A 16,278-nucleotide genomic window follows, 5' to 3' on the forward strand; every position below is an offset into this window, starting at 1 on the left:
GCACGGCTGTTTCAGCTGGCGCAGTGGGTCACCACTCAGGAAATTACGCAGATCCGGGCGCCTTTTCAACAGGCGACTGGAATGCCTGGGAGACAGAGTTGTCCGTTCAACTGAAAAAAGGGGACTAAAACGGAGCCAGGCCAGGAGACTCCTGGGGGAAAAGCACCACGAACCCCCAGTGTGGCTGTTTCAGCCAGCACAGTGGGTGTCAGCACAAAATCTCACACAAATTTGGGTGCCTTTTCAACTGGTGACTGGCACGCCTGGGAGACAGAGTCACTCATTCAACTGAAAAAAAGGGAGACTGAAACAGGGAGCTAGGCAAGGAGAATCCCTGGCAAAAAAGCACCACAAGTCTCCAGCAGCTGTTTCAGCTGGTGCAACAGGTTTACACACAAGAAATCACACAAATCTGGGCACCGTTTCAACTGGTGACTGGGATGCCTGGGAGACAGAGTCGCCTGTTTAACTGAAAAAAAAAAGGGGGGATCTGAGGCAGGGAGCCAGGTGATCAGGTTCGGCCAGTCCCACTCCCGCAAATAACAGCAATCTGAAACTCTCTGGACTGAGAATTTCACAGCAAGCACAGCTGAACCAGGGACGGTCCAGCTCTGTGGGGGAGGGGTGTCCGCCATTACTGATGCAATCCACCACTACTGAGGTAGTCCATCACTGCCAAGGTGGCCTGCCGTTGCCAAGGTGGCCCGCCATTGCTGAGGCAGTCTGCCATTATAAAGTGAGTCTGTCATTACAGAGGTGGGCCGCCACTGCCGAGGCAGTTCTAACTATACCCCTATGAAACAGAACTGCAGGGAAGTTCACATGGCAGCTGGGCAGAGCCCACAGCAGCTCAGCAAAGCCCCTGCAGGCAGACTGTGACTAGGCTGCCTCATCGGTGGGCAGGGCAGCCCTGAAAAAAGGCAGCAGCATGGCAGAAACTTATAAATAAAGCCCTACCTTCCAGGGACAGAGCACCTGGGGAAAAAAAAGGTGTTTATGAGACCTGCTGCAGCAGACTTAAATGTACCTGCCCAGCAGCTCTGAATGGAACAACGGAACTCACAGCTCAGCACTTGGCTCCTAAAAAGGACAGACTGTCTCCTCAAGCAGCTCCTGACCCCCATATACCCAAAGAGTCACCTCATAAAGGACAGCTCAGACTGACATCTGACAGGTGTCCTTCTGGGACACAAGATAGCAAAAGAAGAAACTGGCAGCAACCCTTACTCTTCTGCAGATGCTGCAGGTGATCCCCAGGCAAGCAGGGTATGGAGTGAATCTACAGCAGTCCTATGGCAGAGGGGCCGGACTGTTAGAAGGAAAACTAAGAAACAGAAATAACTTCATTATCAACAAACTGGATGTCCACTCAGAGACCCAAACTGAAAGTCAACAACTACAAAGACCACAGGTAAATAAATCCACAAAGATGGGAAGAAACCAGTGAAAGAAGGATGAAAACACCCAAAACCAGAATGTTTCTCCTCCTCCAAGGGATCACAACTTCCCACCAGCAAGGGAACAAGTCTGGATGGAGAACGAGTGTGATGAATTGACAGAAACAGGCTTCAGAAGAAGTAATAAGAAACTTCTCTGAGCTAAAAGAACATCTTCTAATCCAAAGCAAAGAAACTAAGAACTTTGAAAAAAGGTTTGACAAAATGCTAATGAGAATAAACAGCTTAGAGAGGAATATAAATGAATTGATGGACCTGAAAAACATGAGAACTTCAAGAAGAATATACAAGTTTCAATAGCCAAACTGACCAAGCAGAAGAAAGGGTATCAGAGATCAAACATCAACTCAATGAAATAAAAACAAGAAGGCAAGATTAGAGAAAAAAGGGTAAAAAGAAATGAACAAAGTCTCCAAGAAATATGGGACTATGTAAAAAGACCTAATCTACGTTTGATAAGTGTACCTGAATGTGATGGAGAGAATGAATCTAAGCTGGAAAATACTCTTCAGGATATTATGCGGGAAAACTTCCCCAACCTAGCAAGGCAGGCCAATACTCAAGTCCAGGAAATACAGAGAACACCACAAAGATATTCCTCAAGAAGAGCAACCCCAAGGCACATAATCGTTAGATTCACTAGGGTGGAAATGAAGGAGAAAATGCTAAGCACAGCCAGAGAGAAAGGTCCGGTTACCCACAAAGGAAAGCCCTTCAGACTCACAGCAGATCTCTAAGACCTAACACCATAAAAACCCTACAAGAAAACCTAGGCAAAACCATCCAGTATATAGGCATAGGCAAGGACTTCATGACTAAATCACCAAAAGCATTGGCAACAAAAGCCAAAATAGACAAATGGGACCTAATTCTACTCCAGAGCTTCTGCACAGCAAAAAAAAAAAAAAACAAAAAACCAAAACAACAAAAAAAAAAAACAAAAAAAAACAGTCATTAGAGTGAATCAGCAACAAACAGAATAGGAAAATTTTGCAATCTACCCATCTGACAAAGAGCTGATATCCAGAATCTACAAAGAACGAAAACAGATTTACAAGAAAAAAACAAGCAAGCTCATTCAAAATTGGGTGAAAGATACGAACAGACACTTTACAAAAGAAGACATGTATGAGGCCAGCAAACCTATGAAATAATGCTCATCATCACTGGTCATCAGAGAAATACCAATCAAAACTAAATTGAGGTACCATTTCAAGCCAATTAGAATGGCAATCATTAAAAAATCTGGAGACAACAGATGCTGGAGAGGATGTGGAGAAATAGGAACACTTTTACACTGTTGATGGGAGTGTAAATTAGTTCAACCATTGTGGAAGACAGTGTGGCAATTCCTCAAGGACCTAGAGACAGTAATTCCATTTGACCTAGCAATCCCATTACTGGGTATATATCCAAAGGATTATAAATTGTTATACTATAAGGACACATGCACACGAATGTTCACTGCAGCACTGTTTACAATAGCAAAGACTTGGAACCAACCCAGATGCCCATCGATGACAGACTGAACAGGGAAAATGTGGCACATGTACACCATGGAATACTATGCAGCCATAAAAAACGATGAGTTTGTGTCCTTTGTAGGGACATGGATGAACCTGGAAGCCATCATTCTCAGCAAACTGACATAGGAACAGAAAATCAAACATCACATGTTCCCACACATAGGCGGGTGTTGAACAATGAGAACACATGGACACGGTGGGGGTGAGCATCACACACTAGGGTCTGTGGGTGGGGGGAATAGAGGAGCGATAGCAGGGAGTGGGGAGTTGAGGAGGGATAACATGGGGAGAGATGCCAGATATAGGTGATGGGGAGGAAGGCGGCAAACCACACTGCCATGTGTGTGCCTATGCAACAATCTTACATGTTCTTCACATGTACCCCAAAACCTAAAATGCAATAAAAAAAATCTAGGAAAAGAAAATATTGCCAAAAGAGTGGTGGTATAGCGGGTTTCCTTAGGAACTGCTAACATTATTAAGATACATAAATTAACATTCATAAAAGCAAAGTAAGTCATACAGGGATCAATAATGAGAATATCTCATGAACCAAGGATTAACATTTAATCGAATTTTATGCAACTGGAGCCCACCAAAAATAAAACCAAAAACGTTATCGCCCCTTTTCAAAATTTGTCAGTGGCTCTCCATGACATTACCCCTCTCATGGGCTTTAAGCTGTGAGATCAAGCTATAATACAAGAAAGGTGGGAAGGAATGGAGGGAGTAAGTAAGGGGAGGAAGGGAAGAAAAAAGAAAGGAAGAAACTACAGCATTTTTTTTTTTTTTTAACTTTTAGGTTCAGGGGCACAGGTACGGGTTTATTACATGGGTAAACTTGTGTCATGGGGCTTTGTTGTACAGATTACTTCGTCACCCAGGTACTAAGTCTAGTATCCAACAGTTATTTTTTCTGATCCTCTCCTTTTTAACGACCTGCCACCCTCAAGTAGGTCATAGTGTGTGCTGTTCCCCAATGAGTGATTCTTAAGCTAAGTCCAGCTCATCTGGCAGTGACCATTCTGGAAGTTAGGATCAAAAACAACGGCCCTGCCATCTCCCTCAACACTTCCTTCCTTCTTCCTTCTTTTGGAAAACCCTAACTTTCACTATCCAACATGGCAGCTGCTGGCCACATGAGGCTACTTACTGAAAATGTAATAAAATGCAAGTTCAGTTCCTGAGTTACGTTAGCCACACATCAGGCACCCAAGAGGTATGAGTGGCTGCTGTATCAGACAACACAGATGCAGAATATTCCATCCTCTTGGGAAGCTCTATAGCAAGCTTGTCCAACCCGTGGCCCATGGGCTGCACGTGGCCTAGGATGGCTTTGAATGAGTTTACAACACAAATTTGTAAACTCTCTTAAAACACTAGGAGATTTTTCAGTAAATTTTTAGCTCATCAGCTGTCATTAGCGTCCGTGTATTTCATGTGTGGCCTCAGACAATTCTTCTTCTAATGTGGCTCAGGGAATCTAAAAGATAGGATGCCCCCAAACCTGCAATAACTTTTGCACCAAGATAATGCCTTAAACCCATCTCAGCTGAAAAGAAGAGGCACATCTGTGTGTACACGAAAGAAGGGGCAGGACTTTGTCTACACATGCTGGAGAGGCAGGAGGTTGGCAGAGGGCATCACCAGACCGCAGACAGAGGGAGCCAGAGAGAGAAGAGGGGCCCCAATGCTTCCCGTGGCAAGTTCTGCAGCACCGCTCAAACACTGACAGCTTCAGACAGGGACCTGAGGTGAACGGGGCCTCAGGTCAGCAGAACCAGGAAATTGCAATCCTTCACTCTAACTCCAGGTGAGGGTCCCTCAAAACTCTCGCCTGGGAGGGTGGGCAAAAGTGTGTGTGACCCTCCCAGCCCTGACTTCCCTTCCTCCCTCTCATCCCTTGTCCCTCCTTCCTCCACCAGCACCCATCTGCCCTGCCCTTCAAGGCTGCTTTGCTCTGAAGCAGCTCCTCTTCCTCTGGGGAAGATCAGAGGCTAGGCTGAGAGATGTCAAAGTGCTCACATGCACAGGGCCACAGGAAGTCAAGGGTGCAGCTGACATTCTTTTTGAAGCACTAGGGGAAGGGGAGGGGTGAGGTCTTTCCCTCACCCCCACCCCCTGGGAGGCAGAAGGTAAATCCTCAGAAGCAGGTCACTGCAGGCGGGGCCTTGTCCTAACCAGCGTTCATGTGGTGATCACCCCTTGCCCATCTCCCATCAACCAGGACCAATAACCAGAGTATCACAGCAGAAAACATCCTTAAAGTGGCTCATCCACAGCTGGGGAAACTGAGGCCCTGGGTGGGGAAGGAACCTGCCTGAGATGACATCACCAGCGAGCGGCAGAATGGGGACAGAGCTACCCACTTTCCTGGCTCCCACTCTTCCCTCTGTGCAGGCTGGGGCTTCCAGGGAGAGCCCTAAGTCTTCATACCTGTGCCCAGTCACCCTGTACCTCCCTGACCAGTGAGTGATCCTCACCCCCTCTGCTCTCACAGGTCCTGGCACAAGGCAGTCTATGCCAGCAGGTGCCAGGCAGATAAAGTGGCCTGGATGAGGGAGTTTGGCTTGGCAAGCAGCTGGGTTCAGCAGGTTCAGCCCTTTCCTGGTAATCAGCCTGTCTTTCAGCCCTGAGGAGCTGCCTGGAACACGGGCTCAGCTTGCCTGGGCCAGCTCATCCAGCACAGGATGAGGGAGGATCCAAGTGACCAGTGGGGGCTGAAGGGAGCTGGCCATGGGGCAGGAGGGAGGAGAGGGCTATCAGGGAGACCTGGGCCCCTCCTTGGGACTCTCATAGCACCTAAGCTCCCCTTATACAGCAGCTGCTTCCTCCAATGGGCCACGGGCCCTCAACAGCAGTGCTGGCACTCATTCATCTTTGTGTAGCCAGCACAGTATGAGGCAGGTAGAAAGGTGCCCCAGAGAACAATTACTGAGCCAGAGAGCTGCGGGGGTGGGGAGATCCCATCCAAAGCAGCTGGAGGGGGGCAGCCATCAAGAACACGGAACCTCATAACCCCGATTTCATCACCTATAATGACATGAGCAAAGGTCTCTCCTGATCTTGTGGCTTAGAAGCAGCTCATGGCAAGAGGCTCTTGAGAGCTACCTTCACGCAGCACATGCCACAGGCTGGGCAATCCACTTTCAGTCCTCCCTCAGGTCAACCCTGTAAGGTAGGTTCTATCACTGTCTCAAGGGTTAGAACAGATTTGAAAAGTTGCCCAAAGGTGTGCTGCTTGTAAGAGGGGCAGTGGAGACTCAAAGAGGAGTACGCCAAGTATGCCGTACTGCGGAGACTGTACTCTGACCCAGTCTCCATTCATGCAACAAATCTGTGAGCATTAACCATGTGTTGGGCACTGGATGTCGTGAACAAAACCTGCCCCAGTGACCCGAGAGCTTTCGTGCCAGTTAATGGAGGAGGCAGACAATTAAAGAAGCCAAACGCACAACCCAATCACACAGTGCCACGATGAGATAAACGCTATGAAGCAGAACAAAGGCAGGCAAGTGGGTAGGGCAGGGGTTGCCACACTTTTCCTGTGGAAGTCCAGATAGTAAATATTTGCTACTTGGCCGGCCAGCTTTGCAATGCTTCTTTGTTGTCATCACGCAACTCTGCCAGGGCAGCTGTGGACAATACGTCAATAAACAGGCAGGGCTATGTTCTAATAAAACTTCATTAATGGACACTCAACATAGGATTTTGTAATTTTTGTGTGGTAGAAAATATTATTATTTTTTTCTATTATTTATGAATATGAAAACCATGGCAGGGTACAGTGGCTCATGTCTGTAATCTTCGCACTTTGGGAAGCTGAGGCAGGTGGACCACTTGAGGTCAGGAGTTTGAGACCACCTTAGCCAACATGGTAAAACCCCCATCTCTGCTAAAAACACAAAAATTAGCCAGGCATGGCGGTGTCTGCCTGTAATCCAAGCTACTCGGGAGGCTGAGGCTGGAGAATCACTTGAGCCTGAGAAGTAGAGGTTGCAGTGAGCCAAGATCATGCCACTGCACTCCAACCTGGGTGACAGAGCAAGACTGAAAACAAAAACAAAAACAAAAAGCTTAGCTTGCAAGTCAGACACACATGTTGGCCCAGATTTGGCCACCATCACTTGCCAATTTCTGGGCTAGAGTGGCTGGGTGAGTATATGAGGATGCACTTTATAGACAGGACAGTCGAGGAAGGCCTTGCTGAGAAGGTGACATGTGACCAGAGACCTGAATGAGGTCAAGGAGAATGTCCTGAGCACCTCGCAAAAGGAACAGCACATGCCAGGGTCTGGCCATGTGAATGGAGAGGAGGGGGAGGTGGAGAAGCCAGCAAGGTTTCAGAGGTCAGCAAGAGCCAGGTCATGTGGGCCTCCTGCAAGGACCTTGGTCTCCACGTGACAGCAAGCTACTGAGGTCTGGCATTTGCTAGCTTCATGACCTTGGGCAAGTTATTCAACCTAAGCCTCATTTTCTCATTAAAAATGGAAAGAATAATGGTATCTGTCTCAGTGGGTATTGTAGGACGAAGTGAGTGTCGTGCACTAAATGAATGTCAGCCGCCAATGTTACCATCTACTCAGAGTCCAGCTGGATGAGACGGCGCAGGGACGAGTGGCCATGACTTTCGTCCAACTCACCCACAATGTCCACCACGTCCGGCCGGATGAGCGGCTCTCCACCCGTGAGCCGGATCTTGTCGACACCTTCCTTCACAAAGAGCCGGGCGAGGGTCAGGATTTCCTCTGTGGTCAGCAGGTTGGCCTTGGGGGTGAGCTGGACCCCCTCCTCGGGCATGCAGTACTGACCTGGATGAATGCGGATGTGGAGGGAGGAAACAGACATTGCCAGCAGCCCCGCAATAGTCCCACCTCCTCAACAGGCCAAAGTCTTTCCAAGCCCATCTGGACGTGAGTGGAGACCTCACTAAACCTGAGTTGGAAAAACCCCAGGCCAGCATCTCCCCAGGCCTTGCCTTTCTCATTTCTGAAAGGTCACCACCTTTCCCCATGCCCACCACACACAATCTGGACATAAAATCCCAGAGAGGAATGGGGCGGGGGGACAGGAGAGGGGGTAGGACAGGAGTGGAGGGGGTGGGGCAGGAGAGGAGGGGGCGGGGCAGGAGAGGAGGGGGTGGGGCAGGAGAGGAGGGGCAAGGAAGATGAACTTTGGAAGTCCCTCCAGCACTCCTTGGAGGGATTATGAAATGAGGCCTCTTTGTATCAGCCTGGCCCCAGCTGATCTGTCATGGGCCTGGAGCATCTCCAGGGTCAGCACTGACTAATTCACATGTTTATAATGTCCACCACCCCATCCCTGGCCATGTACTAGACTTTGGAAACTACAGGGAAATGGAGGAAAGAGCCCTGAAGAGTGAGAGGCCCAGGACCCAATCTTAATTTTAAATCCAACTACATTTGTTTTCAAATCTAATCCCAAGGAGGACACAGCTTCCACAATCATACAACTCAGCCTTGACCCCTATCTTGCCCCTAAAGCCCACCTGGCCTGGAGCATGGGGTAGTGGGTGAGGAAGTTAGAAAGCAGAACTGGAGGATTTAGGAGGATTTCTGGGCACAGGGAAATTTCAGAGGCTGCTTCAGCAGAGGGACATCAGCCCAGAGAGGGCCCAGGAAGGTGACTCACATCTGAGGTTGCACTTCTCCGTGAGGGAGATCCGAAGGTAGCTGTGCTGCCGGCCGAAGCTGTCTGTGAGGATGGCGGAGAAGGGGGCTGCATGCCCTCGCAGGAACTGCCTCCGCCTGGACAGCTCCTGCAAGGACAGGGCAGGGAGGAAGGACCGGCCCCTGCTGGCAGGCTGGGGAGAGGTGCAAGGAGAACCACCTGCCCCCTCCATTACTCTGACATCTATGCAGCACTTCTAACCCTTCCACATGTTTGGGCTCTGCAGTGTTGGGGAAGCTGGGATTGTCCCTCTCATGGAGAAATGAGAATGACGGAAAAGACCCATCTATTAAGTACTCAGCTGGGGGCGGGGTGCGATCTCTGCTGGGAGAATTTCTGGCTGGGCAGCAAGGTGGAGGCAAGGGTGTGGGGGAACCTATTAGTCCTTATTCTTCACTCTAGCCAGTGCCAGAAAAAAAGGATGGTGTACCCATGGTCTCGGGCATAAATGAGAGGAAACTGCTAAGGCTGCAAGCAAGGTCCAAACCCATGCAGAGAGAAAGGAGGGAACCAGCTTCACCCTTTCCCATGTCCAAGTCTGGTCCGTCTCCCCCTGTTGTGTCGGTCTTTTGGAGAGTTCAACCTGGATCCTGACAGACGCTGATGAGATAATTGCTCGAGGAAGTAACATCTACCAAACATCTTAAAGTTTCCAAAGAATGTTCTGTTCCATTCCCACACCCACTCTACAAGGGATTATTATAACTAAGGCTTGGAAGGGGTCCAATACCACCCTTGGCAGAACCAGGATTCAAATCCAGGTTTTCTGATTCCAGGTTCTAAAACCTTCCCTTCTATTACACAGAGACAGTCCAAGAAGACAGGGAAGATGACAATGAGAAGACAGGGAATTTGACAATGAGAAGACAGGGAAGATGACAATGACGGTGGGTAGAAGTTACTTCTCTAGAACGTTTTGGGCAAAAAAATCATGACCCTGGCAGTCATGCACGAGATCCACAGAGAAGGCTCAGGAATGGGGGAACCAGAACCCCTGGTTTCTGGGACAGGGATGGCCTGGCACACTGGGACGGTCCCTTAATTTCTCCAGGCCTGTTTTTCCAGTTGTAAAATAAGAATACAGCTATAGGCTAAGGTTTTCTTGCTAGGAGCAAAGACAGGGGCTGGGTGGTGGTGATGGTATCAGACGGTGGGAAGTGAACACCTAAAATTATGATGAAGAGCAGAAGGCCTCAGGCCCTCCAGAGGTCAACTATGCCTACGTTAGGAGGAAGAAGCACTTGCTTCAGTAAGTTTCTCAGCGCCAGCTGCACATTAGAACCATCTGGAGAACTTTGAAAAAAGATTCCACTGGAGACCAACTAAATCTGGATCACTGAAGCTGTTATGTTTTCAATCACTCCAGGTAATTGTCATCGGCAGCCCTTGACTGGGTCAAGAGCTACCAAGTTGTTCAAAGATAAGAGATATGAGTGTGTGAGGTTGCTCTGATTTTCTGGGCCCATAAACCATTCCTCATTCTACCCACTCCAAGAGAATTTCCCACCTCCTCTGAGAAACTCTGCTCAACGTCCTGTGGGGAGTAACCAGCAGTCCCTTCTCTAACTGCAGTCTGCTAGAATCACACTAGTCACTTCCTCCCTCCCTGTGGTGTGATGGAGAAAACTCAAACTCACCCCACTGCCTTTCCACAGACAGCCTCAGGGGTGGGGTGGCATGGGGGGCACTCCATAATCAAGAATCCCATCAGCCACCAGAGTCCAGATGAGATACTTGGGAATCTGGGTGTATTACAGTGCTGCGCCTTCTTTTTCATCAATAGCTATTTGCAATTCAGTTATGTTAGTCACCTCTTCACTTGTCAAGATACCCCCCTTCAACGTAGTCTTAACATGTTGTGGGGATGCGGTGGCCGGGTTGGGGAGGAGTCAAAATGCATCAAGGAACTGGGAGGTGAGAGGACCAAGCAGAAACACAGAAGCAAGCACCATGATGGAGCAATCTGGAACGGAATTAGGGGCTGGGTGCTGGTGGTTCACGCCTATTATCTCAGCACTTTGGGAGGCTAGGGTGGGCAGAGCTCTCGAGGCCAGGAGTTTGATACCAGCCTGAGCAACATGGTGAAACCCTATCTCTACCAAAAAATACAAAAATTAGGCGTGGTGGCATGTGTCTGTAATCCCAGCTACTGGGGAGATTGGGGCAAGAGAATCATCTGAACCCGGAAGGCAGATGTGGCAGTAAACTGAGATTGCACCATTGCACTCCAGCCTGGGTGACTGGGCAAGACTCTGTCTCAAAAAAAAAAAAAAAAAAAAAAAAAAAATGGAATTTTGTTCAGCTGATCAGATTTCACTTCTGAGAACTTTTGTGACCTTATCTAGACTTATGCAGACTGCACCACTGGTTCTGAACCCAGCCTCCTCAACACACACTCACACCCCGCTGGCCATGCAAACTCGTCACTTAGATATTAACAAGCCTCATCCCTGCATCTTTTCTCTCCTCTAACACTGCATGCCCTACTTTCATTCTTCTACCTTTTTCCTTGTCCCTAAATCTCCTGGAGAAAAAAAATATAATAATCAGCACCAGTCAAAGGAGCTAGAGAGAATTATAGGACACAGCAGACAGCAACTCTGCTTGCTCAGAAAGGGCTGGACATGTCAGAGGTAGCAGGAGGCCTTAAATGGACCATATTCCTAGGGTCTCAGCCTGGTCCAGGCTATTTCTTCCCCATGAGAAGTCATCCTGCCTGGTTCAGTATCCCCGGTGTCTAGCACAGGATGCTGGTAAGTTTTGAATCACATGAAAATCCTGTCCCTAATATAAATAGAAAGGTTGTATATGCAAAACTCAGTTACACGGGGGTAATAATTTCCAGGCTGGTCTCTACTGTCAAGATGGTTTAAACTGGTACAGTGGTGGTTCAAAACCCTGGCAGCACATCAAAATCACTCAAGGAGCTTCAAGAAGGACTGATGACAGAGCCCGTCCCAAAGATTCTAGCTCAACCCAGTGCCTCAGCTGTGCAGCCAGGACTGAGAACCATTGGCTTAATGACACCAAGTGCCAGGTGCCATCTGAATCCAGGGCTTGTTGTTGTGGTACTGAGCACAGGATTTGGAGTAGGTGAGCCTGTACCACAAGTCTGGCTCTAGCTGTTGAGAAAGTCACCTAAGTTCTCTAAACCTGAGTTTCCTCATTTATGCAGTAGAAATAATAATCCAACCTAACTCTATTGGAGGAGTTCCTGGCACATGGGAGGTTTTCAATCAGTGATCCATCGAACACTACTGTGTGCTGTGGTCAGTTTTTCTAGTTTGTCAGATTCCCTTCCCTTCCAAGACCCTGGCCTTCCAACCCTACTAACAGCAGATGGCCAGAGGCAGGGTTTCAAAGCTGCTGCCACACCACCCAAGGAAATGGGGTCTGAGCATCCCCAAGGACCACCAATATTAGTTCCAATAAGCAAGCACTAGGCAGCCTGCCAGATGCTGCTGGTCATCTCATGTCTACCCAGTGCAGACTGGGGTGAAGGGAGTGGGGAAGGTGGGGACCCTGTGCTCAAGGTGCCTTCCTCTACTAGTCACTAATCTTGAACATCTGATTTGACTGCTAAAGGCTAGCCCTCAAATAGCTCTGAAGTCGAAACAGAGCAGCAGGATTATTCAGAAGAAAAAAGGCACATTCCAAATTCAAATATCAGTGGCCCTGATTTATCCTGCTATTAGGATGATGTATACTAGGGGTCTCTTAAAATTAGTCTCTTTTCAGTGAGAGGACCCAGCAAAGAGCCTAACCTGATTTTCCTTCCCCTTATTTCCACCCGAAGTGTGAGGTCTCTATACCTATGGCTTCTGGCAAGGGCAGTCACGTTTCACCGAAACATGGATTTTGAGGAGCTGGGCAGATTGGAAGTGAAGATGACCCCCTGAAAAGTCCTCTTTCCCTCCTTCCTCTCACTCCCCCTCACCAGGCCCTGCTGTACTTCCACCTTCACCCACACCCAGTTCCTTGAGCCTAACCTCCTAGCCAGCATTTGTTTTCTCTGGCCCCCTGAACAGCTGGGTGTCTTTGCCTTGCCCAGAGTCACCCTCCCTGCTTCCCGCCACCACAGGCAGCAGCACACTGTTGTCACCCAACAAAGCCTGGATGGAGCCTCAGAGCGAGGAAGAGGGGTGCAGTGCTCCCAGGCTGGGCTGATCCCTGCAAACATTGTCTGGGCCACCCCAGACGCAGGCTGGTAGGTTGCTGTGTCTCCTCCACCCACCTCCCCATTGACCCATCCACCACCCCTTTCCACAGATAGAAGCTACCTGACTTGTTCTGAACTCAGCTCACGGCCCCCCTTTCCACAGTCCTCACAGCCAGCTCCCACTCACACCTCACTTCTCTCCCTCACACCCTCACCCTGTCACACAATGCCCAGTGGCTCTCCATCCTAGCTCTCCAAGAACCTCCCATCCCAAAGCAGACTACCAGCTGCAAGAAGGGATGGGAGGCCAGGGGTTCAAGATGGCCCCACCCCAACTGGCAAGCTCTGCAGATGGGCTGAACATATCTCCAGACTCACCTCCCCTTAGAGTCTCTACAAGACACATTTCTGTGCCCTCTCCCATCTTATGATGGGCAGGCCTACCCTCTCATTTTATAAACACCAAGCAAAGGGAAGTGACAGCCCCAGGAGCCAGGTGAAATTGGAGGTGAAGTTGGTATGTGAAAACATGGTACTCCCTGTCCAGTTTAGTCTACCATGCCGTGTGACTTCTCACTAGTTGAGGCTCAAGCAGCTACAATTATTGGCTGAATCCACTGCCTGCACAACACTGTGTTAAGCGCTGTGGGGAAATATCTAGAAAGGCGGAGGTGCACCCAGCCCTTGGGAACTCCTGGTCTGCTGAAGATCACCCTAATGAGATGTCCAGGATTCAATGTGAGTTGACAGAATAGCTATCCAGCAAGTCCAGATGGGAGGGGACTCACAGGACACAGCATGTGCCAGTAGCAGCATGGATAATAGTAATTACCACAAATGTTTACATAACGCAGCACCTACATGGACTAAGCTTTGTTCCAAGAATATAGGTTAACATATGTTAACTCTTTTAATCCCCGTGACACCCTATGAAGTAGACGCTATTCCCACGTCGTGCATGAGAAAACAGGCACTGAGAGGTAAGGGGACTTGCTGAATCCCCTAATAAAGGATGGGGCTGCCCCAGAGTCTATGCTCTCCCTTCTGCCTCATTACCCCTCCCTTCACAGTGTAAACTGAAGGGATGGATAGGAGCAGGCTCTCTCCCTGGCCTCCACACAGAAAGGATAAAAGCGTGCAGGCTTTAGGGTTGAGTTCCCACCCTCTGCTTTACAGCTCTGTGACTGGAGGAAAGTTAACTTCCATTAGTTCCCTCACCTGAAGGTACAAACTCTATTGACTTCGCACGGCTTAGTGAGAACTAAATGCTTCCACATGTGAGTCACTCAGCACACAGGTTCTCTCATCAAAGACCAGTACCAAATAAAACGGAGGGCCGGGAGGGAGGCAGTTCAGAAAATTTCCTTTTTCTTGAATTCTTTAAAGATCTCTCAGCCATCTTTGCTTTCCCATCTTTTCTTCAATGAAGTTCCAAGTTGGAGGATACTAAAAAAATCTTTACTTCCCAACCACAAGCCTGCTTACCTGAGGATCCCAGAGGGGGTTAGATTTGGGGAAAGCAAATTTGGCGGAAGTCATTGAGCAACATGGGGGAGGAGGGAGCAGTGATTTTACAAATCCCAGGACAGGAAGTCAGTTTTTCCCCCATCTCCCAGGACAGAAAGCCTAATTCTGGGAGACGGGGAAAAAACTGACTAGATAGGTACAGAAAAGAGGTTTCACTAAATGAAAAGAGGCGCTGCCCCCCTCAAATTATTCCCTAACCACCTGAGCAGAACAACAACAAAAACCTAAAACTTGTTATGACTTGAAATACTCTGAGGGGTGCTATCAAGGACTGAGGGATCCTGCCCCAAACCCTAAAGACATACAGGAATTAATTTCTAACCTGGAACAGGCCACATCCTGCTCTGTTCTGCTCTAGGATAAGGCTGAACCCTCCCCAAGGTTAATAAAAATGAGACAAGGAGAGTCAGCAAAGGATGGGTTACTGAGCCATGGGACTACAGCGACATCTCACCGTTGGTGGCACCGAGGTGACATGTTTAGTCAGTCACATTAGAAAGCAGGTGTCACAGGGACACCTGATCTCTCTCAGGTCAGGGGATAGGGAGGGAAAACGTTTAAGAAAGAGGATGGGTGCAAGGCAGGGCTGAAGGGTACTAATAAGACATCTCACTGGCCCCAAAGTCCCAGTCCTCTGCTTACCCCAAATTCTGGCCAAGCTCAGAGCTGGAAGGGGGGTGGCGTGGCTAGGGGACAGGGAGGTTCTGAAGCGGGACTCCCAAGAGCCTCTCCCACTGGGCTAGCAGGCGAGACCGAGCGGTCCATCTGGAGAACATAGCTCCACTGAGGAATGCGAAGGGGTACCCCCCCCAGAAGCCGTCACGCAGATGGGCTGGGAGCTATGGGGGGTAAAAGGCAGCGTGTCCGGGCCACCCCCGCCTCGGGAAGCTGTGGGCGCTGGCGGGGTGGGCTCACCTCCGAGGCAGCTTGCGCGGACTCCCTGGGGCGGGGCTGCGTCACCGGAGCCCCTGAGCTGCAGCTCCGGGCGCTGGATCCCAGGAGCCGCCGCAGCATCCGGGACAGCGGCCGCGCCGCCATGAAGCCTGATCCCTGCACAGCTGCGGCGGGCTTCTGGAGCACAAGGGCCGGGCACTCACCGCCCGGGTCATCCCGGCAGGGTCAGGGCGGGGAGGGCGGGCAGAAGGCGGGGTCCGCGCAGCCAATAGGCGGGGACGCCATCTCGCGCGGCCTTCTGGGAACTGTAGTCCGCTCCCTGTGCCTACTTTCCCGGGCGGGGTTAGCGCTCTAGGGCAGAAAGGTAAATAAACTCAGGTGGGGAGCAGGATTCTTTTCCTTCCAGTTTTTCTGGCTGCTGTGGTCTCAGTTTTAAGTCGTGGTGTGAGAGTAGGCAGGGCAGGACTAGGGCCAAGAGAATGAGGCACTGCCTTGAGCACAAAATTTAAGAGGATGCCAGAAAAACTCCGGTTATCAAGGTAAGCAATTTTTTAATATAATATTTCAAAAATCGTAATAAATTTAAAAGTCCATGAAATATCAACATTCTAAATAGAAAGATCGATCCTACAACTTGCCCGACTCACCTCACTCAGTGTACCATAGTGCAAACTCTGGTTTTACAACAGTCAGGTATTTCAAGATACACTTCTCCAATTGTGTCCCAAAAGGATAGTAACCATCTTGCCCTCTCCATGAAAAAAAAAAAAAAAAAAGAAAGAAAACGTATATGAGAAGTCACAGAATGAGTGCATAATGAAATGAAATGCTTCTTATACACCAAGCACCATGCTATATGTTATTTAAAACGATCCTGGAATGAATAGAATGTCCATTTTGCAACTGAGAATATTGAGGCTTAGAGAGACTGGGTAATTTTCTCGAAGTCACACAGCTGATAATGGGCTTCAAACCCAGGGCAATCTACCTTCTACAGTCAGACAGTCAAGGTTCAGTATGTGTT

At 49.1% G+C, this 16,278-nt stretch overlaps 1 protein-coding gene across 5 annotated transcripts in view; it reads right to left on the reverse strand.

Moving 5' to 3' along the window:
* Positions 1-16,278, reverse strand: part of MOCS1 (molybdenum cofactor synthesis 1) — a 366,833-nt gene that overhangs the window by 16,595 nt on the left and 333,960 nt on the right. For 3 of the 5 annotated variants that reach the window (XM_039466309.2, XM_039466308.2, XM_003923250.4), the window contains exons 1-3: positions 15,276-15,497; positions 8,636-8,762; positions 7,627-7,794 (exon numbers count right to left, since the gene is read on the reverse strand). In XM_039466309.2, coding sequence (XP_039322243.1) covers positions 7,627-7,794; positions 8,636-8,762; positions 15,276-15,398 — 418 coding nt within the window. In that variant the 5' untranslated portion in view covers positions 15,399-15,497. Of the gene's footprint in view, positions 1-7,626; positions 7,795-8,635; positions 8,763-15,275; positions 15,498-16,278 lie in introns of those variants that run through there. The other 2 variants (XM_039466312.2, XM_074398013.1) reach the window with 2 other exon arrangements.

This window comes from Saimiri boliviensis, chromosome 4, assembly GCF_048565385.1.
Source record: "Saimiri boliviensis isolate mSaiBol1 chromosome 4, mSaiBol1.pri, whole genome shotgun sequence".
NCBI classification, from domain to species: Eukaryota; Metazoa; Chordata; class Mammalia; order Primates; family Cebidae; genus Saimiri; species Saimiri boliviensis.